Source organism: Amblyraja radiata, chromosome 1 (genome assembly GCF_010909765.2).
Source record: "Amblyraja radiata isolate CabotCenter1 chromosome 1, sAmbRad1.1.pri, whole genome shotgun sequence".
In the NCBI taxonomy this organism is placed as follows: Eukaryota; Metazoa; Chordata; class Chondrichthyes; order Rajiformes; family Rajidae; genus Amblyraja; species Amblyraja radiata.
This window is the reverse complement of record NC_045956.1, coordinates 109,632,698-109,650,579: the sequence shown is the minus strand read 5'-3', so window position 1 is coordinate 109,650,579 and position 17,882 is coordinate 109,632,698. Positions and strand designations below refer to the sequence as shown.

At 39.5% G+C, this 17,882-nt stretch overlaps 1 protein-coding gene across 2 annotated transcripts in view; it reads right to left on the bottom strand.

The window, feature by feature from the left end:
• pdgfra (platelet derived growth factor receptor alpha) overlaps positions 1-17,882 on the bottom strand; it is a 57,121-nt gene that overhangs the window by 9,892 nt on the left and 29,347 nt on the right. For both annotated transcript variants that reach the window (XM_033028494.1, XM_033028501.1), the window contains exons 7-18: positions 15,952-16,141; positions 13,168-13,283; positions 11,858-11,984; positions 11,451-11,647; positions 10,260-10,354; positions 8,811-8,943; positions 7,621-7,725; positions 5,415-5,525; positions 4,966-5,119; positions 4,280-4,446; positions 1,244-1,362; positions 979-1,101 (exon numbers count right to left, since the gene is read on the bottom strand). In XM_033028494.1, the coding sequence (XP_032884385.1) occupies positions 979-1,101; positions 1,244-1,362; positions 4,280-4,446; positions 4,966-5,119; positions 5,415-5,525; positions 7,621-7,725; positions 8,811-8,943; positions 10,260-10,354; positions 11,451-11,647; positions 11,858-11,984; positions 13,168-13,283; positions 15,952-16,141 (1,637 nt within the window). The remainder of the gene's footprint in view (positions 1-978; positions 1,102-1,243; positions 1,363-4,279; positions 4,447-4,965; positions 5,120-5,414; positions 5,526-7,620; positions 7,726-8,810; positions 8,944-10,259; positions 10,355-11,450; positions 11,648-11,857; positions 11,985-13,167; positions 13,284-15,951; positions 16,142-17,882) is intronic.

Here is a 17,882-nt window from a genome sequence, read left to right as displayed (position 1 = left end):
GGAGTAACACAGGGAGTAACTCGCTAACTAAGGCAGCATCTCCGGAGAACATCACTGTCGAACACACCGATTAAGGGTCCAGACCGAAAACAGTACCTATGAATATTCACCGGAGCTGTCCCTGACCCACTGAGTTACTCCAGCACTTTGTTTCCTGTTTTGTAAACCAGCATCTGCAGTTCCTTGATTCTATACATTGCCTGACTCTGGAATTAAAGTGGAAGTGATTTTTTAAGTTGTTTTTACACTGCCGTTATTGCAACCAGAAGATGGTTGGAAATTGGAATGCAGTGCCTTTAAGAAGTATCTAGACAAGCATTTAAAATGCCAAGGCACGGAAGGCTATAGACTAAGTGCAGGTATATGGAATTAGTACAAATTAGTATTTAATAATCAGCAGGGACATTGTGAGTCCAGTGCTTTCTGACTCAATGGCTGCATAACAGTACAATGATGGAGCTTTTCCTTCAATGACTGATCGAGCAGCCAAGCATGTCTGAATGTTCCACAGAGTTACAATGCTATGCACTATAATGCTGAGAACTATATTCAGTACTCTGTATCTTTCCTTTTGCTCTACCTATTGTACATGAGTTTGACTTGATTATATTTATGTAAAGTATTATCTGATCTGATTGAATAGCATGCAAAACATAGATTTTCACTGTACATCGATATATTTGCCAATAATAAGTCTAAACCCAAAGACATGTTCTACAGTCCGAGAATTCTTCATAGAGTTATCTATAGATCTAGAAACTAGGAACTGGAACTGCTGGTTTACAAAAAAAAAGACAGTGCTGAAGTAACTCAGCGGGTCAGGCAGTGGTTCAGACTGAGTCTGAAGAAGGGTTCCGACCCGAAACATCACCTAACTATGGTCTCCAGAGATGCTGCCTGACCCACTAGGACACTCCAGCACTTTGTGTCTTTTAAAAAGAAAATCTATAGATCTAATATGATTTGTCTGATACTCACGTTGCCTTTAGAAACATAGTTGGAGTCATGCATGATGTCTCGTGCCAGACCAAAGTCACAGATCTTGACAACTTTTCCTTGCGCTAGAAGCACGTTACGTGCTGCCAGGTCACGATGCACACACTGTGTGAAAAGAAAAAGAACAAAGAAAGACTGAATCTTCACCACAATGTAACACCAAATCTTGTCAGAGTCTGTGCCGAGGTAAGACGGGAACATCTGTGGATCATAAGGTGGTTCCACTGGTAATGAGACACACACTTACATTTTTAGAAGCTAGAAACTCCATTCCTTGTGCAACTTGAAAGGTGAAGCTGATTAGATCCATGAAAGAAAGCCCCTCCGAGCTGTCATCTGAAAGAGGATTCCATGTTTCATCTGTATCTGTTGGGTGAATGGTAAATGTTAATTGTGACTTGCTGCCATCATCATAAGTAACCAGGAACTAGAAATGTAACTGACTAGTTGGGAAACTGGTTGGTGCAGGGATTTTGTTGCAGGGATTTTTTTATTTTTGGAGCTGAATTCACATTTAGCCCAAGTTCCTTTGTGTGGGTCCAGTATGTGTCCTCAGTTAAATTAATTTGGGCACTCTCTATCCATTTATAGCAGACGGTGGATATGATTTCACAACATGAAATGCACCCAATTCAGCAGCAATTGGCAATCGCTTTTGAAGTGCCACATTTGTGCAAATGGAGTCTCTCCAACATACTTGAAGTTGACAACATGGTAAGTTTAGTTTAGTTTAGAGATACAGCGTGGAAACAGGCCCTTCGGCCCATCGGGTCCGCACCTACGAGCGATCCCCACATATTAACATGATCCTACACAGACTAGGGACAATTTATATTTATACCAAACCAATTAACCTACAAACCTGTACGTCTTTGGAGTGTGGAAGGAAACCGAAGATCTCGTAGAAAACCCATAAAGGTCACGGGGAGAACATACAATCTCCGTACAGACAGCACCCGTAGTCAGGATCGAACCCGGGTCTCTGGCGCTGTAAGGCAGCAACTCTACCGCTACAACAAGGTGCCACCATTACCTTCATCTAACCATAACATACGACAGAGTTCTTGATTCGGCATGATTTGTTTTATGTGAAGAGCATAACATCCCCTTCTTTCATTAATCAATAAATTCAGAATTGAAATGTCCAGAAATATTAAGCCGTCTATTTATATTTGATGGGACATGAAACAATCCTGTAAATCTTGAGCAGATTTTTCTCTGGGAAAGAAGGAAAACGCTTACATTTTCATTTATACTATAATATGAAGATATAATTTACAAGTATTGCAATCATGGCGATATACTTCATTATATCTTATATTTACTTTAAAAAATAGGAACAAATTGTGAATCATTTTCTTTGTTGCCTATGCCCACACTAATAATTAGAAATCACTATTTTGTTATAAATAGTAAAGGAACATATTTCAAAGAGCCAATAGCCTGACCATGCCCCTGCACATCAACTTACTCATGTTGAAACATTCACCCTGAGTCATTATCTCCAGGCTGGCTAATTCCATAGTATCCCTGGATGGAAACATTCACCCCAATACATTATCTCTAGACTGGCTAATTCCATAGTATCCCTGGATGGCTCCCCATGCATACACTTCTGAACTAAAACACTGCCACCCATGTCATAACTCCTAATAGGCCCTATTCATCTACTCACCTATGTACTTACTGGTCAACAATATTTGCTGGTTGATTTCTAAATCACATTTGCGATTTCAGATTTCTCCTTTCTTCCATACACTCGCACAGCCTTATAAACCATCTCGGTGGCTCCATGCCTCAAATTCTGGCCTTAAATTCTGCCCCTGCATGTGGTTGCTTCACCTTTGACAGGTGCCTTCAGTTTCCAAGGTCCTAAACTCTGGAATTCACAGCCCAAGCTACATCACCTATTTCTGTTTGTTATAAATCACCTATTCTACAATGGAGAGTGAGGGAGGGGAATTGCCTACCCTAATTTCCTCCTTTGTCACAAACATCAATATTAGTTTGAGAGCACACATGTGATGTGCCATGAGATGTTTTTACTATATTAACCATAGAATATAGAATAGTACAGCACAGGAATTGGCCCTTTGGCCCACAATTTTGCTTCAAACATGATGCCAAGGCCACTTATCTCTTATTACTCTGCACATAATCCATTTTCTCCATTCCATACATATCCATACGCCTGTCCAAAAGTCTCCAAAATGCCATTATCGCGTCTGCCTCAATCACCAGCTCTGGCAGCGCATTCTAGGCAATCACCATCCTCTGTCTATAAAAACCTTCTCATCTTAGAGTCATGCCCTCTAGTATTTGACTTTTTTTCATCCTGAGAAACAATTCTGACCATATACCCTACCTATGCCTCTCCGAACCTCTGGAGTTCCAGGCAGTGAAGAAAGCTAATGGCATGTTGGCCCTCATAAGAAGAGGAGATGTGTATAGGAGCAAAGAGGTCCTTCTGCAGTTATACATGGCCCTGGTGAGACCACACCTGGAACATTGTGTGCAGTTTTTGGTCTCCTAATTTGAGAAAGGACATTTTTGCTATTGAGGGAGTGCAGCATAGGTTCACGAGGTTAATTCCCGGGATGGCGGGACTGTCATATGATGAAAGAATGGAGCGACTACGCTTCTATTCACTGGAATTTAGAAGGATGAGAGGGGATTTTATAGAAACATATAAAATTATTAAGGGATATTGGGGGAGCCACAGTTTAAGAATAAGGGTAGGCCATTTAGAACTGAGAAGAGGAAAAACGTTTTCACACAGAGAAAGGTGAATTTGTGGAATTCTCTGCCAGAAGGCAGTGGAGGCAGATTCACTGAATGCATTCAAAAGAGAGTTAGATAGGGCTAGCGGAATCAAGGGGTATGGGGAGTAGGCAGGAATGGGCTACTGATTGTGGATGATCAGCCATTATCACATTGAACGCCGGTGCTGGCTCGAACCTATTGTCTATGTATCTATGTAAAACAAAATAACATGTCTAAGCAACCTCTCCCTGTAGCTAACAGCCGCTAATCCATGCATCACCTGGCAAAGATGCCACATAAATGCAAATCCTGTCCTAATAACTTTAAGCCAAATAGTTCAGTTAAGTGTTAAGTGTGTGTCACTTCTTAAATTTTGGGGACGGTTCAATAATTAACATTAATCACAAAGACATAATCAATTCAGTCAACAAATGGATTTTGTTCCTCTCCCCTGTTCTAAAACATGCCTGAAATTTATTTTGAAAATCATAGAATTAATAGAACAAAAACTGTCTCTTACCTGTTAAGGACTTCTTTTTCTGTGAAGGTGGATGATCGTACACATGCTGCTGGATGTCAGTATATTTGAAGCTGGCTTTCCTTTCCAACATTGGCACATACTGGGTGCTTCCTGCTTGTTTCATGTCCATGTAGTCCCCATTGCTCTCAAAAGACAAGATCACGTAACTGTAGAAATAATGACATGGTTGTCATGTTCAAAGTAAAACCAACAGTCTTATTCCTGGTCTGAAAACTTGTTCAAAACTGAACAAGACTCTCTGCTCAGGTTAGACACTGAGCTCCTAAAATGGCACCTATGCCAGCAGCTTCCTCATTTAGAAGCAGGTACATAATTAACTAAGCTAGGCTGCAATTTAAATTATATTTGGCCATTGGGTTTTAAGTGGACAAATAGAATAAGTTCTAATTGTTTTGCATTCAGTAATATTTACATGGAGATGTTAAATACAAGTTTATTTTGGTTACTTTTTATTTAATATTTTCAAAAAACCTACAGAATACAATAAAATTGATTCTACCATGAAGAAATTCCGTTGTCTACATGACTCATTAATGCACGCAAAGGAATCAAGCACGACCGTGGATGTTTTCAAGATTGTATTTTGTTATGATGATAAATTCATTTGATTGACATCATAATCAGTGGCAAAATAAATTATAAAAGGCTGCAAACAATGAATTCACCTTCGTGTGCTTTCATCAGCAGGGTTTATACCAAAAATATCCATTTCTTTCTTTCCTTTTTCAGAATATCGATTAATAAAACTGTCCCTATTTTTATGCAGGTAGTTGACCAGGTCCCCATAGAAACAGTATTCTGTAATGATGTAAATGGGACCTAATGGTAAAAAAAAAAGTAAAATTAACATGCTGCATGCCAGAACTAAAAAAACTTTCCTTAATGCTGTGTTTAAAAGCGAAAGTGTGGATTGCTTGGGAGGTAGTTTTTGAATCTGAAGAATGGTCTCGACCCGAAACGTCATCCATTCCTTCTCTCCAGAGATGTTGCCTGTCCTGCAGAGTTACTCCAGCTTTTTGTGCCTATCGTCATTTCTTTGCAATGTTTAACATTCCCATTCTGCAATAGTTTACTAAATTCAGAAATGCAGGGCAAGTAAAATCCAACACCTCACCTGCTTTTGTGCAAGCCCCAAGCAGATTAACAATGTTTAAATGTGGACCGAGGTGGGTCATTATCTTCAGCTCTGACATCAAGGCCTGCTTCTCACTGGAACGAGCTGTAGCTGTGAGAAAATAGAATAAGGCAATTCATAACGAGTTGGTCTCCATTCGTCGTTTTTTTGGAATCATATGGTGCAACACAACTGTAAAAAATAACTGTTTCAGGACTGGACGAGGGTTGGTCAAGACTATAAATAATGATCTCCTCTTTTTTTTTTTTTTTCTTTTCTTCTCTCTATTCTCTCTCTCAACTTTTTTCATTTACTCGTTTTCTTTTTTCACACACTATATATTTCACATCTTTCTATCCTTTACTAAAAATAATAAAAAAAAAGAAAAAAAAAAAAAAAAAAAGAAAATAGAATAAGAAATCAATGAAAAATTCACAATTGGAAAAAGTTCATTGTTTATAATGAAATTCATACATCTGTTGCGTGCATTTTTATTTAAACAAATCAGAAAGTGTTCAAACTATTTTACAATTTTTTAAAGAGCAAATTATGTTTTTTTTAATATTTTGTGAAAACCCGCTTGATATTAGTTTCTCCCTTTCCCCTCTATCTTTACCACGTATAGGCTGCTCCCGAGTCTCAAAACACAAACACTAGCAAGTTTGTGGATGTCACAAAGCTGGGTGACAGTGTGAAATGTGAAGAGGATGTTAGGAGGTTGCAGGGTGACCTGGACAGGTTGAGTAAGTGGGCAGATGCGTGGCAGATGCAGTATAATATAGATAAATGTGAGATTATCCACTTTGGTGGCAAAAACAAGGGGGCAGATTATTATCTCTATGGGGTTAGGTGAGGAAACGGGGAGGTACAGCAAGACCTGCGTGTCCTTGTACACCGGTCACTGAAAGTTGGCGAGCAGGTACAACAGGCAGTGAAGAAAGCTAATGGAATGTTGGCCTTCATAACAACAGGATTTCAGTATAGGAGTAGAGAGGTTCTTCTGCAGTTGTATAGGGCTCTGGTAAGACAACATCTGGAGTATTGTGTACAGTTTTGGTCTCCTAATTTGTAGAAGGACATCCTTGTGATTGAGGCAGTGCAGCGTAGGTTCACGAAATTGATCCCTGGGATGGCGGGACTGTCATATGAGGAAAGATTGAAAAGACTAGGCTTGTATTCACTGGAGTTTAGAAGAATGAGGGGGGATCTTATAGAAACATATAAAATTATAAAAGGACTAGACAAGCTAGATGCAGGAAAAATGTTCCCAATGTTGGGCGAGTCCAGAACCAGGGGCCACAGGCTTAGAATAAAGGGGAAGCCATTTAAGACTGAGGTGAAAAAAAACTTTTTCACCCAGAGAGTTGTGAATTTGTGGAATTCCCTGCCACAGAGGGAAGTGGAGGCCAAATCACTGGATGTATTTAAGAGAGAGTTAGATAGAGCTCTAGGGGCTAGTGGAGTCAAGGGATATGGGGAGAAGGCAGGCACGGGTTATTGATTGGGGACGATCAGCCATGATCATAATGAATGGCGGTGCTGGCTCGAAGGGCCGAAAGCCTCCTCCTGCACCTATTTTCTCTGTTTCTATGTGGGACTTTATGTATTCCACTTGCCTTCTAACCCTAACCCTTCCTACTTCAATGATCCAGCGTGTTACAGTTTTAAGGGTCCTAAATGGGGGATGATTAGGTAATACTGAATCATTTTAACTATGATTAACAATTTCAAGTAGCTATTGGAAAGCCTTTGAGTAACATGCAAATACTTTTAATAATTAAAAGTCTAATAAAAACTTTTAAAAAAGGTCTTGTTTGCATACATGTACATGGCTACAAAAGGTTTAGGGGATTTGGGCCAAACGTAGGCAGGTGGACTAGTGTAGATGCAGCATCTTGGTTAGCATGGGCAAGCTGGTCCAAAGGGCCTGTTTCCAAGCTGCTGACTCTATGACTCTAATACGCGAAAGATTCCATGTAAAATCGATTGCGAAAATTTACAGGGTTTCTTCAATGTAAATTACATCAAACCATGCCCATGCTGAGGTTAACCCAAAACAGGCCAGTTAACATACTGGTAAGAAAGTAGCCAACTCAATCAGTACTAATGGATTAAATCAATAATGTGAGTGAAACTACTGTACTGTAAGACATTTTAAGTCATTTTCACCACTTGGCTAAGTTATGAACAATACAAGTAAACTCACGTTTCAGCATTTTCACTGCAACTTTCGTGACAGGCTGTGAGCGACTCAAACCGTATGCAGTTCCTTCAACAACCTTTCCAAATGCCCCAGAACCAAGGATGCGGCCTTTAAAAAGCACACAATGCACAATAATCAATGTAACATTACAGATATTATCATAAAAATTGTATGGTTTGGGGTTAATTCGCAGAGCAGGAGAAAAGTATGTGAGAAAGAGCAAATTCTATTCCGGATTTTATAATCCATTCACAATTCACAATTTTCTATGTGGTCTATTTTTTAAATAAATATCTCATGACCAACGGTAGGTTCCATCTAAGATAGACACAAAATGCTGGAGTAACTCAGCGGGACAGGGAGCATCTCTGGAGAGAATGAATGGGTGACGTTTCGGATCGAGACCCTACTTCAATCTGAACAAGGGTCTCGACCCGAAATGTCACCCATTCCTTCTCTCCTGAGATGCTGCCTGTCCCGCTGAGTTAGTCTAGCATTTTGTGTCTATCTTCGATTTAAACCAGCTTCTGCAGTAGTTTCCCACACCATAGGTTCCATCTCCTTTGGAAAAATTGACTAACTGGTTATTACAAAGGGTATCTGAAGACCAATGGGATACTACCTGCGATTTCATATAATTCTACTTTATTACTGATACCTTAAGGTAATTTTAGGAGCACTGTCTTGTATATAAAAAAACAATTTCACATACATTTCAGCATCCCCTGGACATCTGATATTGCTTTATGGCTACGAACATATGTAAAGTGGAAAAGCAAAGGTGTGTACAACAGGTCCCTCAAAAAACATTATACAGTAGTTTAGTTCAATAATGTTGGTTTGAAGGAACTATGGGGAGTATAACATTGCTCATTCAAATAATACCATTGAATCTTTTCCATCCACTAAGGAGATCAAACAGAGCCTTTTTTTGAAGCATCACATTCCAAAGAAACTACCTTTGACTCCGGTAGCTGGACTTTGTGCTTAAATCTCTGCATAGGTTTTGAACTCGCAAGAATGCAACCAGTGAATCAAGATTGGAAGAAGTAAAAATTATACTTCTTTCAAAAGGATTTTTGACATTCTAAATGGTTTAATGCGTCCCGATATTTGAGAAATTATAATTAATGGCTAATGGAATTTATATTTGTTATCTGAATGCCTCTTTGCAACACAAGACAAGTACTTACCAAGGACAAGTCCTTCCCGAGGAAACTCCCATCTAGTATCATAGGGAAGTTGCATCGGGTCAACATAAATATATTCATGGCCATCCGGACTTATGGATTCAATGACTCTCCATCTTATCTCATATCTTGGTTTCTACACAAAATAATGAATCGTTTTATATTATTAAGGTAAGACAATTTTTCTGTCAAGCAAATTTATAATAATCTGTTAAAATGTATCTATTTTGCACGTTTATTTTATTGACACCATCGTGAGGGTTATCAATTTGAATAGGATAAAAATATTTCTAATAAAACTTGATTATACCTTTGAAGAATGTAACTGTATGAGCTGCATTAAGCTGTTTTAGGAATCATATAACAGACAGAGGCAGGTTAGGGAGCATGGGAGGATTAGCAGATTCAAGCTTTTACTTTAATGCAAGGAGCCTTCTAGTAATTCAGATGATATTAGAGTATTGATTAGCACTCGGAATTATGATATCATGGCATATTGTCTAAAGCTGCAGCTAGATACAGTTCAGATGGAACATTAGGGTGGAGCATCACAGATGCAATTTAATCCTGACTAGATGAGGTGATGCATTTTCTCATGTCAAATAGGGATAGGACATATACAGAAAAATGCAAAGGCTCTGGGGAATGTTGAAGAACAAATGAGACCTTGAGATTCAAGTCTGTAATTCTCTGAAGTGACAACATAGGCAGATAAATGGGTGAAGGTATAAGGTAGAATACAAAGGTTAAGGTATTATGTTACAACTTTACAAAACACTGGTTAGGCCGCACAAGAGTATTGTGTGCAGTTCTAGTCGCTACACTGTAGCAAGGATGTGGTTGCACTGCAGAGAATGCAGAGAAGTTTCACCAGGATGCTGCCTGGATTGAAGGACTTTAATTATGAAGAGATATTGGATAGGCTGGGCTTAATTTCCTTGGAGTAAACAAGGCTGAGTGGTGGGCAGATAGAGGTGTATAAAATTATAACAGGCAAAAATAAGGCAGATAGTCAAAATCTTTTTCCCATGGTAGATACAAATTTAAGGTGAGATAAAGGAGTTTTAAAGGAGATTTGAGAACCTTTTTTTTGTACAGAGAGAAGTTTATACCTGGAACATTCCACCAAAGAAGGTGGTGGAGTCAAATACAATCACAAGGTTTAAAATACATTTAGACAGCTGCATATATAAGGGATTAGTGTAGATGGAGAAAAGTATTGTCATATATGTGATGGGCCCAAGCTGCTATGTCTGTGACTATAAATTATACTTTCATGCACCAAAGTTAAAGCAAACATTTGTGTGCCTATATTTTTATCCTCTTAATGGGTCTTTTGGATATATTATTTTATTTCTGCCAAAGAATATACTTAGGTTAATTTCACTTTCCTTCATTTGTGTTTCAGGAATTCTAAGACCTCCAGATTAGAGAGTTGGAAATGTTGCTTACCTGTTTCCAAACTACAACTAGCACTATCAGAGAAATGATCACGATAACCAACAGCACCAATACTGCAGCCGCCACAGTTAATTCGGAGTGTGGATCTGCAAACCAGTGGTAAAAGACAGTTATTCCAAAAATGTAAAAGCAAGGAACCGCACATACTAGTTTAAAAAATAAGTGCTGAAGTAACTCAGCAGGTCAGGCAGGAACCCTGGAGAACATGGATAGGCAACATTTCAGGTCAGGACCCTTCTTCAGACTGGCGAGTGAGTCTTAAGATGGGTCCCAACCTAAAATGTCACCTATCCGTATTCCCCAGAGGTGCTGCCTAACCCGCTGAGTTACTCCAGCACTTTGTGTCATTCCAAAAATTATTAATATTTTGATTTTTAAATCATTCAACAGTAATTTAAAGCAGCAAGTCCCTCTGTGGGGCCTCACTTTCAGAGTAAAACCTGGAAGTGATGTCCCACATGTGGCATTGTTGGTTTAAATTGAGATCTTCGTGACTCTAATCTTTCACTATTCAGAGCAATTGTCAAATGATGAACTGGTGTGAGCAGGAGTCAATGCAGCAGAGCTCTGATGAACTCAGATCAAAATAAAACCATTTCCATTGCACCAACTTTATAACAAACATCTCTTAAAGTGGACATCAACTGAATGTCACACATCCTGCTTCACAGCAGACTTTTAAAATTCAAAAGTGGGCACCTATTCTAGATGAAGCCAAAGCAAAGTCTAGCACAAAGTGTATTTTGACATTCTTAATCAATTGGCCCAGAAATTCAATGTAATACATGTGCAAAACTTTGTGACGGGGACCTGGACCTTCAATGTTTAATGAATCACAGACCCAAGTTAAGCACCCACAATAGTTTGTAACGCATTACCTTTACATGTCTTCCTTTTAACATTTGGAATTATTCCCGCAAAAATGAATTGCACTACATTGGCGGATTTTGAAAGACACCTTGCGACATGTCAGTTTATTCTGGTTGAAAACGAACAAATACCTTACATGGACAGGAAAGGTTTAGGGGGTTATACGCCAGGCCAAATGCGGGCATGTGGAACTAGGGTAGATGGGATACCTTGGTCAGCACGGGCATGTTGGGCAGAAGGGCCTGCATCCATGCTGTATGACTCTATGATTCTATGACTTGTTCTAGGGGATGGAACAAAACCATTACTCACTGTGAGCCACCAGTTTGACTTCACGTGCAACAACTGCAAGCTCGTTCTTTGCAATGCATTTCACAGCCACTGTGTTATCCACTTTCAGAAAGGTCAGTTTGCTCTCTACAAGATTTGTCTTTGTCTGATGGGTCTCGATACTTATACCAGTCGAATTACTGTGGAGAACATTCCACAGCATTGAGTCATTTGCACACCTGAAAGAAATACAGAGATTATTTAGGTTTATTTTCATTATCCACCAGTGATGTATTGGATATGTATTTTCAACAAAAAATTGGCTTCTTGGAGAAATAAATGAAATCTTGTAATGGTAACTCTTTAAACTAATAGAATAGAAATTATTATTTAAAGTAGGTAGTTTCCTCACTGAAAAATGCAGCATGATTGAATGATTAAGGCCTCACTTTTTTAGGTCTGTACAGATTAGCCATTCGACCTCTGGGCTGGGTGTCCCATCTGCAGAACATGAAACAATCTGGCCATTTGCAGAGCCATGGTGCTCGTCATAAAGATTGATGATCTTTGCTGGCACTGCAACAGGAAGTGGAAACATAACATTAAAATAAAAATGAACCATTTTTGTCAACCAAAACAGTATATCAATAGTAATTTAAAATAGTATGTACAAGCATCGATAATAATGGCATAAGATGGTGCCCAATTTTATTATCATTTAAATGACTGTTCATTTTTTTTAAAGTTTGAATATTAAATTTCATGCACAAGTGTCAATTGCAGAATGTCTTTTGTGAATGAACTTCCACCTTTTTTCTTTAGTTTGAGAGACCTTACTTCAGCAATATTTAGCCAAAGCGAGTGAAAATGCGAGCTGACATGCAATTAAATCTCAAAACGAATCAGAGGGCTCACCAAGGGCAAGGCTAACTTGACCTTCCCAGTGGAAACCAAGTACATGGGCAAATAAAACTGAATGTCAATTATTCGCTTGGCCCAAACTTTTTCACTGTAGCCTTTTACCTTAATACATAGGTTTAAACAGACAGAGACCTCATGAACTTGTTATTCGCAGAATAGACCCTGATTGTACCTCAGGTCAGATCAAACTGCAGTATTTGCTGTGACTGAACATTTCTGAAACAATACCCACTGCTTCTCTATGGAATGCTGGCAGACCTCTGACACGACCATGGAACATAGAACAGTACAGCACAGGAACAGGCCCTTCTACTCACAATGCTTATGCCGAACATGACACCAAGTTAAACTGATCGCATCTGCCAGTACATGATCCATATCCCTCTATTCCCTGCACTTCCATGTGTCTATCTAAAAGCCTCTTAAACGGCACTGTCGTATTTGCCTCCACCACCACCCTTGACAACGTGTTCCAGGCCCCCACCACTCTCTCTGTATAAAACTTGTCCCGTACATCTCCATTGAACTAGCCCCTCTCACATTAAAGCTATGCCTTCCAGTTGGACATTTGTAACACTGAAAACAGTTTTCTGACGGTCTAACCTATCCTATGCCTCTCATTAGTTTATATATTACTTACACACTCACTATATGATTCAAGAATCAAACATTTATTTACGATTTTCACCATTCTGCAGTTTTGCTTTTAGTCTTTTAAACTTTCTAAGTATCACTAGCCTAAAAGATCACTATAGTGAATCATTACAAGGAAGTATAAAAACACTTGGCTCCTCAAAAATCATTTAGTTAAAGAACAGAATAGAGATTCTGGATTTACCTTTCACCTGCAAGAAGAATGTAAAGATAGTACTATTATCTTCATGTTCAACAATGATGCTGTAGGCTCCACTGTCTTGTTTCGTTGCACGAATCAGGGTTAAATTACTTTGATACCTGGACAAAGTCAAGTAACAAAGAGCAAAAAGGGAATTAATAAATGGAGATTGAAAGACCATGCACATAGTAAAACACAATATTAAGTGTGGACCTCAGGATTCATTGATAATACCACAAGAAACATTAAACATCTTGACAACATCTCACATGACCCCAAATTTGATAATGACTCCACAATTTTTGGTTCATTCTTCCATCTCCACCAACGCTCACTCCCCTTCTCACTGCACCCTCCAATGCAAGGATAAGCTACAAAACATCTGTCCTTCATCCTGTTCCTTTCCCAGTATTTAGGGGCCCAACCGTTTATTCAAGGTGAGCCAGCAACTCATGTGGCATCACTTTCAATCTCACAGTTGGCACCACCATTTCTTGTGCCATTCAATCCCTCCAAGTTTCCATTCCATGAAGATTATCCCCTTTGTTCTCATCCCTCCTCCCATCTTAAAAGTTGCTTCATTTTTCTGGATTTGACAAAAGATCATCAACCCCAAATGATGTATGAAATGAGGGTGCATCATATTGCCATGTTCCACCCAACCTCAGGTGCTGTCTGTGTGAAGTCTGCATGTTCTCCCTGTGACCACACAAGTTTCCTCCGGGTGCTCCGGTTTTCTCTCACATCCCAAAGACATGTGTCTTTGTAAATTAAGGACAATTTGTGTATAGGGAGTGGATTCAAAAGCAGGATAGAGGTCATAGGGTCATAGATCGTGGACACAATGTGCGGAAGGGCCTGTTTCCACATTGTATCTTTCATTAATTCAATCAATCAAAAAACAGAACATGCTGAAAACACTCAGCAAGTCAAGCAGCAATTGTGGGAGATATGGTGTCTATCTGAAATTTCAACTCTGTTTCTCTTTCCACAGATGCTACCTAAACAAATGATTCTTTCCAGCTTTTTTTCTGGGTTTTTTGTTTCAGATTTAAAATATCTATAGAATTTTTGGACTTGCACACTAAAATGTTGAGTCTGTTTCTCTTTCTGCAGATGAATTTGCTTTTGCAAAAAAATATAGCAAAATGTACATCAATCGTCAAACTAGTGATGTATCAGAAATGAAACTATGGCCTTTAGACTGGGAAGAAAAAATAATGCTACCAAGCCCAAGGTGGCTGCCAGTGGTATGGGATAGCAAGTGCATCCGCATCCTAAATCTTACATTCCCTTGGGTGATCTTGTGCACAAGTCACTAAAATTCAACATGCAACATTTCAACAGCAAACAGTTAGGAAGGCAATGTTGACAATGGCTGCAAGATGATTTGGGAACAGAAGTATAGATAGCTTACTGCAATTATAAGGAGCCTTGGTGATACCAGATCAGGGGTATAGTCTGCAATTTTGATCTGTTTGCCTACAAAACAATATATTTGCTCTAGAGGTAATGCATTGAAGACTGATTTCCAGGTTAGTGGGTTTGTTATAGGAGGAGACATTAAAAAAAATAGGCATCAATTCTTTATACTTTAGAAGAATCAGAGATGACTTCACTGAAGCACAAGTTCTTAGACGGGCTAATTGAGGTAAATATATGTAAGATTCTCTGGCCGAGGAGTCTGGAACTGGCAGTCACAATCTCAACGTATGGGGCCAGTCCTTTTGGGCTGAAGATCAGTTGACTATCTTCCCTCAGAAGTATAGGAGTAAAGAGGTTCTTCTGCAGTTGTATAGGGCTCTGGTGAGACCACATCTGGACTATTGTACACATCTGGTGTACAGTTTTGGTCTTCTAATTTGAGGAAGGACATTCTTTTGATTGAGGCAGTGCAGCGTAGGTTCACGAGATTGATCCCTGGGATGGCGGGACTGTCATATGAGGAAAGATTGAAAAGACTAGGCTTGTATTCACTGGAGTTTAGAAGGATGAGGGGTTATCTTATAGAAACATATAAAATTATAAAAGGACTGGACAAGCTAGATGCAGGAAAAATGTTCCCAATGTTGGGCGAGTCCAGAACCAGGGGCCACAGTCTTAGAATAAAGGGGAGGTCATTTAAGACTGAGGTGAGAAAAAACTTTTTCACCCAGAGAGTTGTGAATTTATGGAATTCCCTGCCACAGAGGGCAGTGGAGGCCAAGTCACTGGGTGGATTTAAGAGAGAGTTAGATAGAGCTCTAGGGGCTAGTGGAGTCAAGGGATATGGGGAGAAGGCAGGCACGGGTTATTGATAGGGGACGATCAGCCATGATCACAACGAATGGTGGTGCTGGCTCGAAGGGCCGAATGGCCTCCTCCTGCACCTATTTTCTATGTTTCTGTGTTTCTATGTTAAGGAATTTGCTACACCTGAGCCCTACTGGGGCTCTAGGACTTTCATTTGAGATTAATAGATGTCTGGATATTAAAGAATAATGGGACTAGGACAGGAAAATGGTGCTGAGCTTGAAGGTCAACCTTGTTGAATGGCAGGGCAGGCTCAGAGGAGAAGGCCTACACCTAATTTCTTATGTTCTGAGTGGCCGAAGTTCCAAGTTGTCTTACATGCTACTACAGAAGAACACATGACATTGCAATAAATCAATAGATATAGCAAATTATTGGCAATTAATTGGACTGTTGCGCAATTTAATCAGTATACTGGCGTCCGGATTACTTCCAGCAAGTGTGTCACATTCCACCGATCATGTGTTGAACTGGTGTTGTGGAGTCCATCTTTACCTGTTTTCCTGGGCTTTAATGGTGTTGATCATCACTTCATTGTTATCCTCATGCAGAGTAACATTGTATTTTAGCCACCGAACAGTGGGTACTGGGTAGGCCTCAATGTTGACCACAAATTGCTTGACTTCATGCAGGTCTGCAAACTCTTCTTCCCCAAAACTGGGATTCAAATGTATAAAGCCCTTCTCTAAGGAGCAGAGGAAAAGGGAAAAAAAGTAGATTATATGAGCCCTTATTTGTAATTCTTGGTGCAATTGATCTAATTTTGGACAGAGAATCTTGCCTGCTAACAAGGTACAGCTGCTACCTCAGCACCAGAGACCTGGGTTCGATCCTGACCCCGTTAGCTGTCTGTGTGGAATTTGCAAATTCTCCCTGTGCCGGCATAAATTTCCTCCAGGTGCTCTGGTTTCCTCCCGCATCATACGGGTTTTTAGGTTAATTCACCTCTGTAAATTACCTCAAGTGTGTAGGGAGCAGATGAGAACGTAGGATAACATGGAACAAGTGTAAATGAGTGGTCAATATGTATACTGTATCTGTAAACTAAAGCTAAACTATAAACTGTCAAATCAGAATTATTGTCAGATATTCTTTTGAGAAATAAATGTACATTAGCCTTCTTCAGAAATTCCTAAATCACTGCAAAGTAAAACCTTTGCCCAGTTTTGATTCTTCCATCTAACACAATTAATATAACTTGGGTAACGATTGCACCAAAAACATGCAAAGAACCAACTTGCCGTTCAAACAAACGATAATCCAAAGCGCTTTATAGTCAATTATATACGCCTAGGAGTGCTCATTATTTTATTGCAGGAGAAAAACAGCAGACATTCAAGGTCCCAAAGGAGATTGTGATAGAATAAGTGTTTAAGAAGGAACTGCAGATGCTGGAAAATCGAAGGTGGACAAAAGTGCTGGAGAAACTCAGCGAGTGCAGCAGCATCTATGGAGCGAAGGAAATAGGCAACGTTTCGGGCCAAAACCCTTCTTCAGGCTGGTCTGAAGAAGGGTTTTGGCCCGAAAGATTGCCTATTTCCTTCGCTCCATAAATGCTGCTGCACCCGCTGAGTTTCTCCAGCATTTTTGTCCACCTTGTGATAGAATAATCTGCTGTGTGATATTGGGTGAGGAATCAATATTTGCCACAGCACTACAGAAATTACAGAATAAAACCGAATCATGGGAAACTCATTCTAAAAGAAAGGCAGAACACCACATTTTGTATTGATCTAGATTTAGTTCTCGTCTAGTCTCCACCGCATTGTTTGTCTTCCCATGCGATAAGAAAGTGTCCTGCCTTTTTTGTACAGGAACATGATCTTTAAAAACAAGGATAAAAATCCCATAGTTTCATGAGCCAAAATATGTTGCCGTCCCCAGCAAACTGTGTGGTTATTGAATGTATCAGTGGAGTTGCTACTTTCACCATCTTGGAATGGAGCAGACGCCTGTTACCTGATCTTTTCCTGATTCTGATTTTCACATTTCATTGCACTAATTTTAACCCAATTTAATAGTACATCAACTTGAACATTTTTGGGGCACACTTGACTTTTCTGCTCATGCTTTATGTATAACACAAACCCTTCAAGCAATCTAACAATAATGGAATGTAATATTAGTTGATTTCCCAAAGCAGTCCTTCCTCTCTCCCTGCATAGACGTTACATGAAGACTTAACATTAAATGTAATAAAATAATAAAATACTACATGGTCGCATTATATTTATTCATTATTTGGAAATCTTAGAGTCAGTGATACAGTGTGGAAACAGGCCCTTCAGCCCAACCTGCCCACACCGGCCAACATGTCCCAGCTGCACTAGTCCCATCTGCCTGTGTTTGGTCCATATCCCTCCAAACTTGTCCTATCTATGTACCTGTCTTACTGTTTCTTAAACGTCCCAGCTTCAACTACCTCC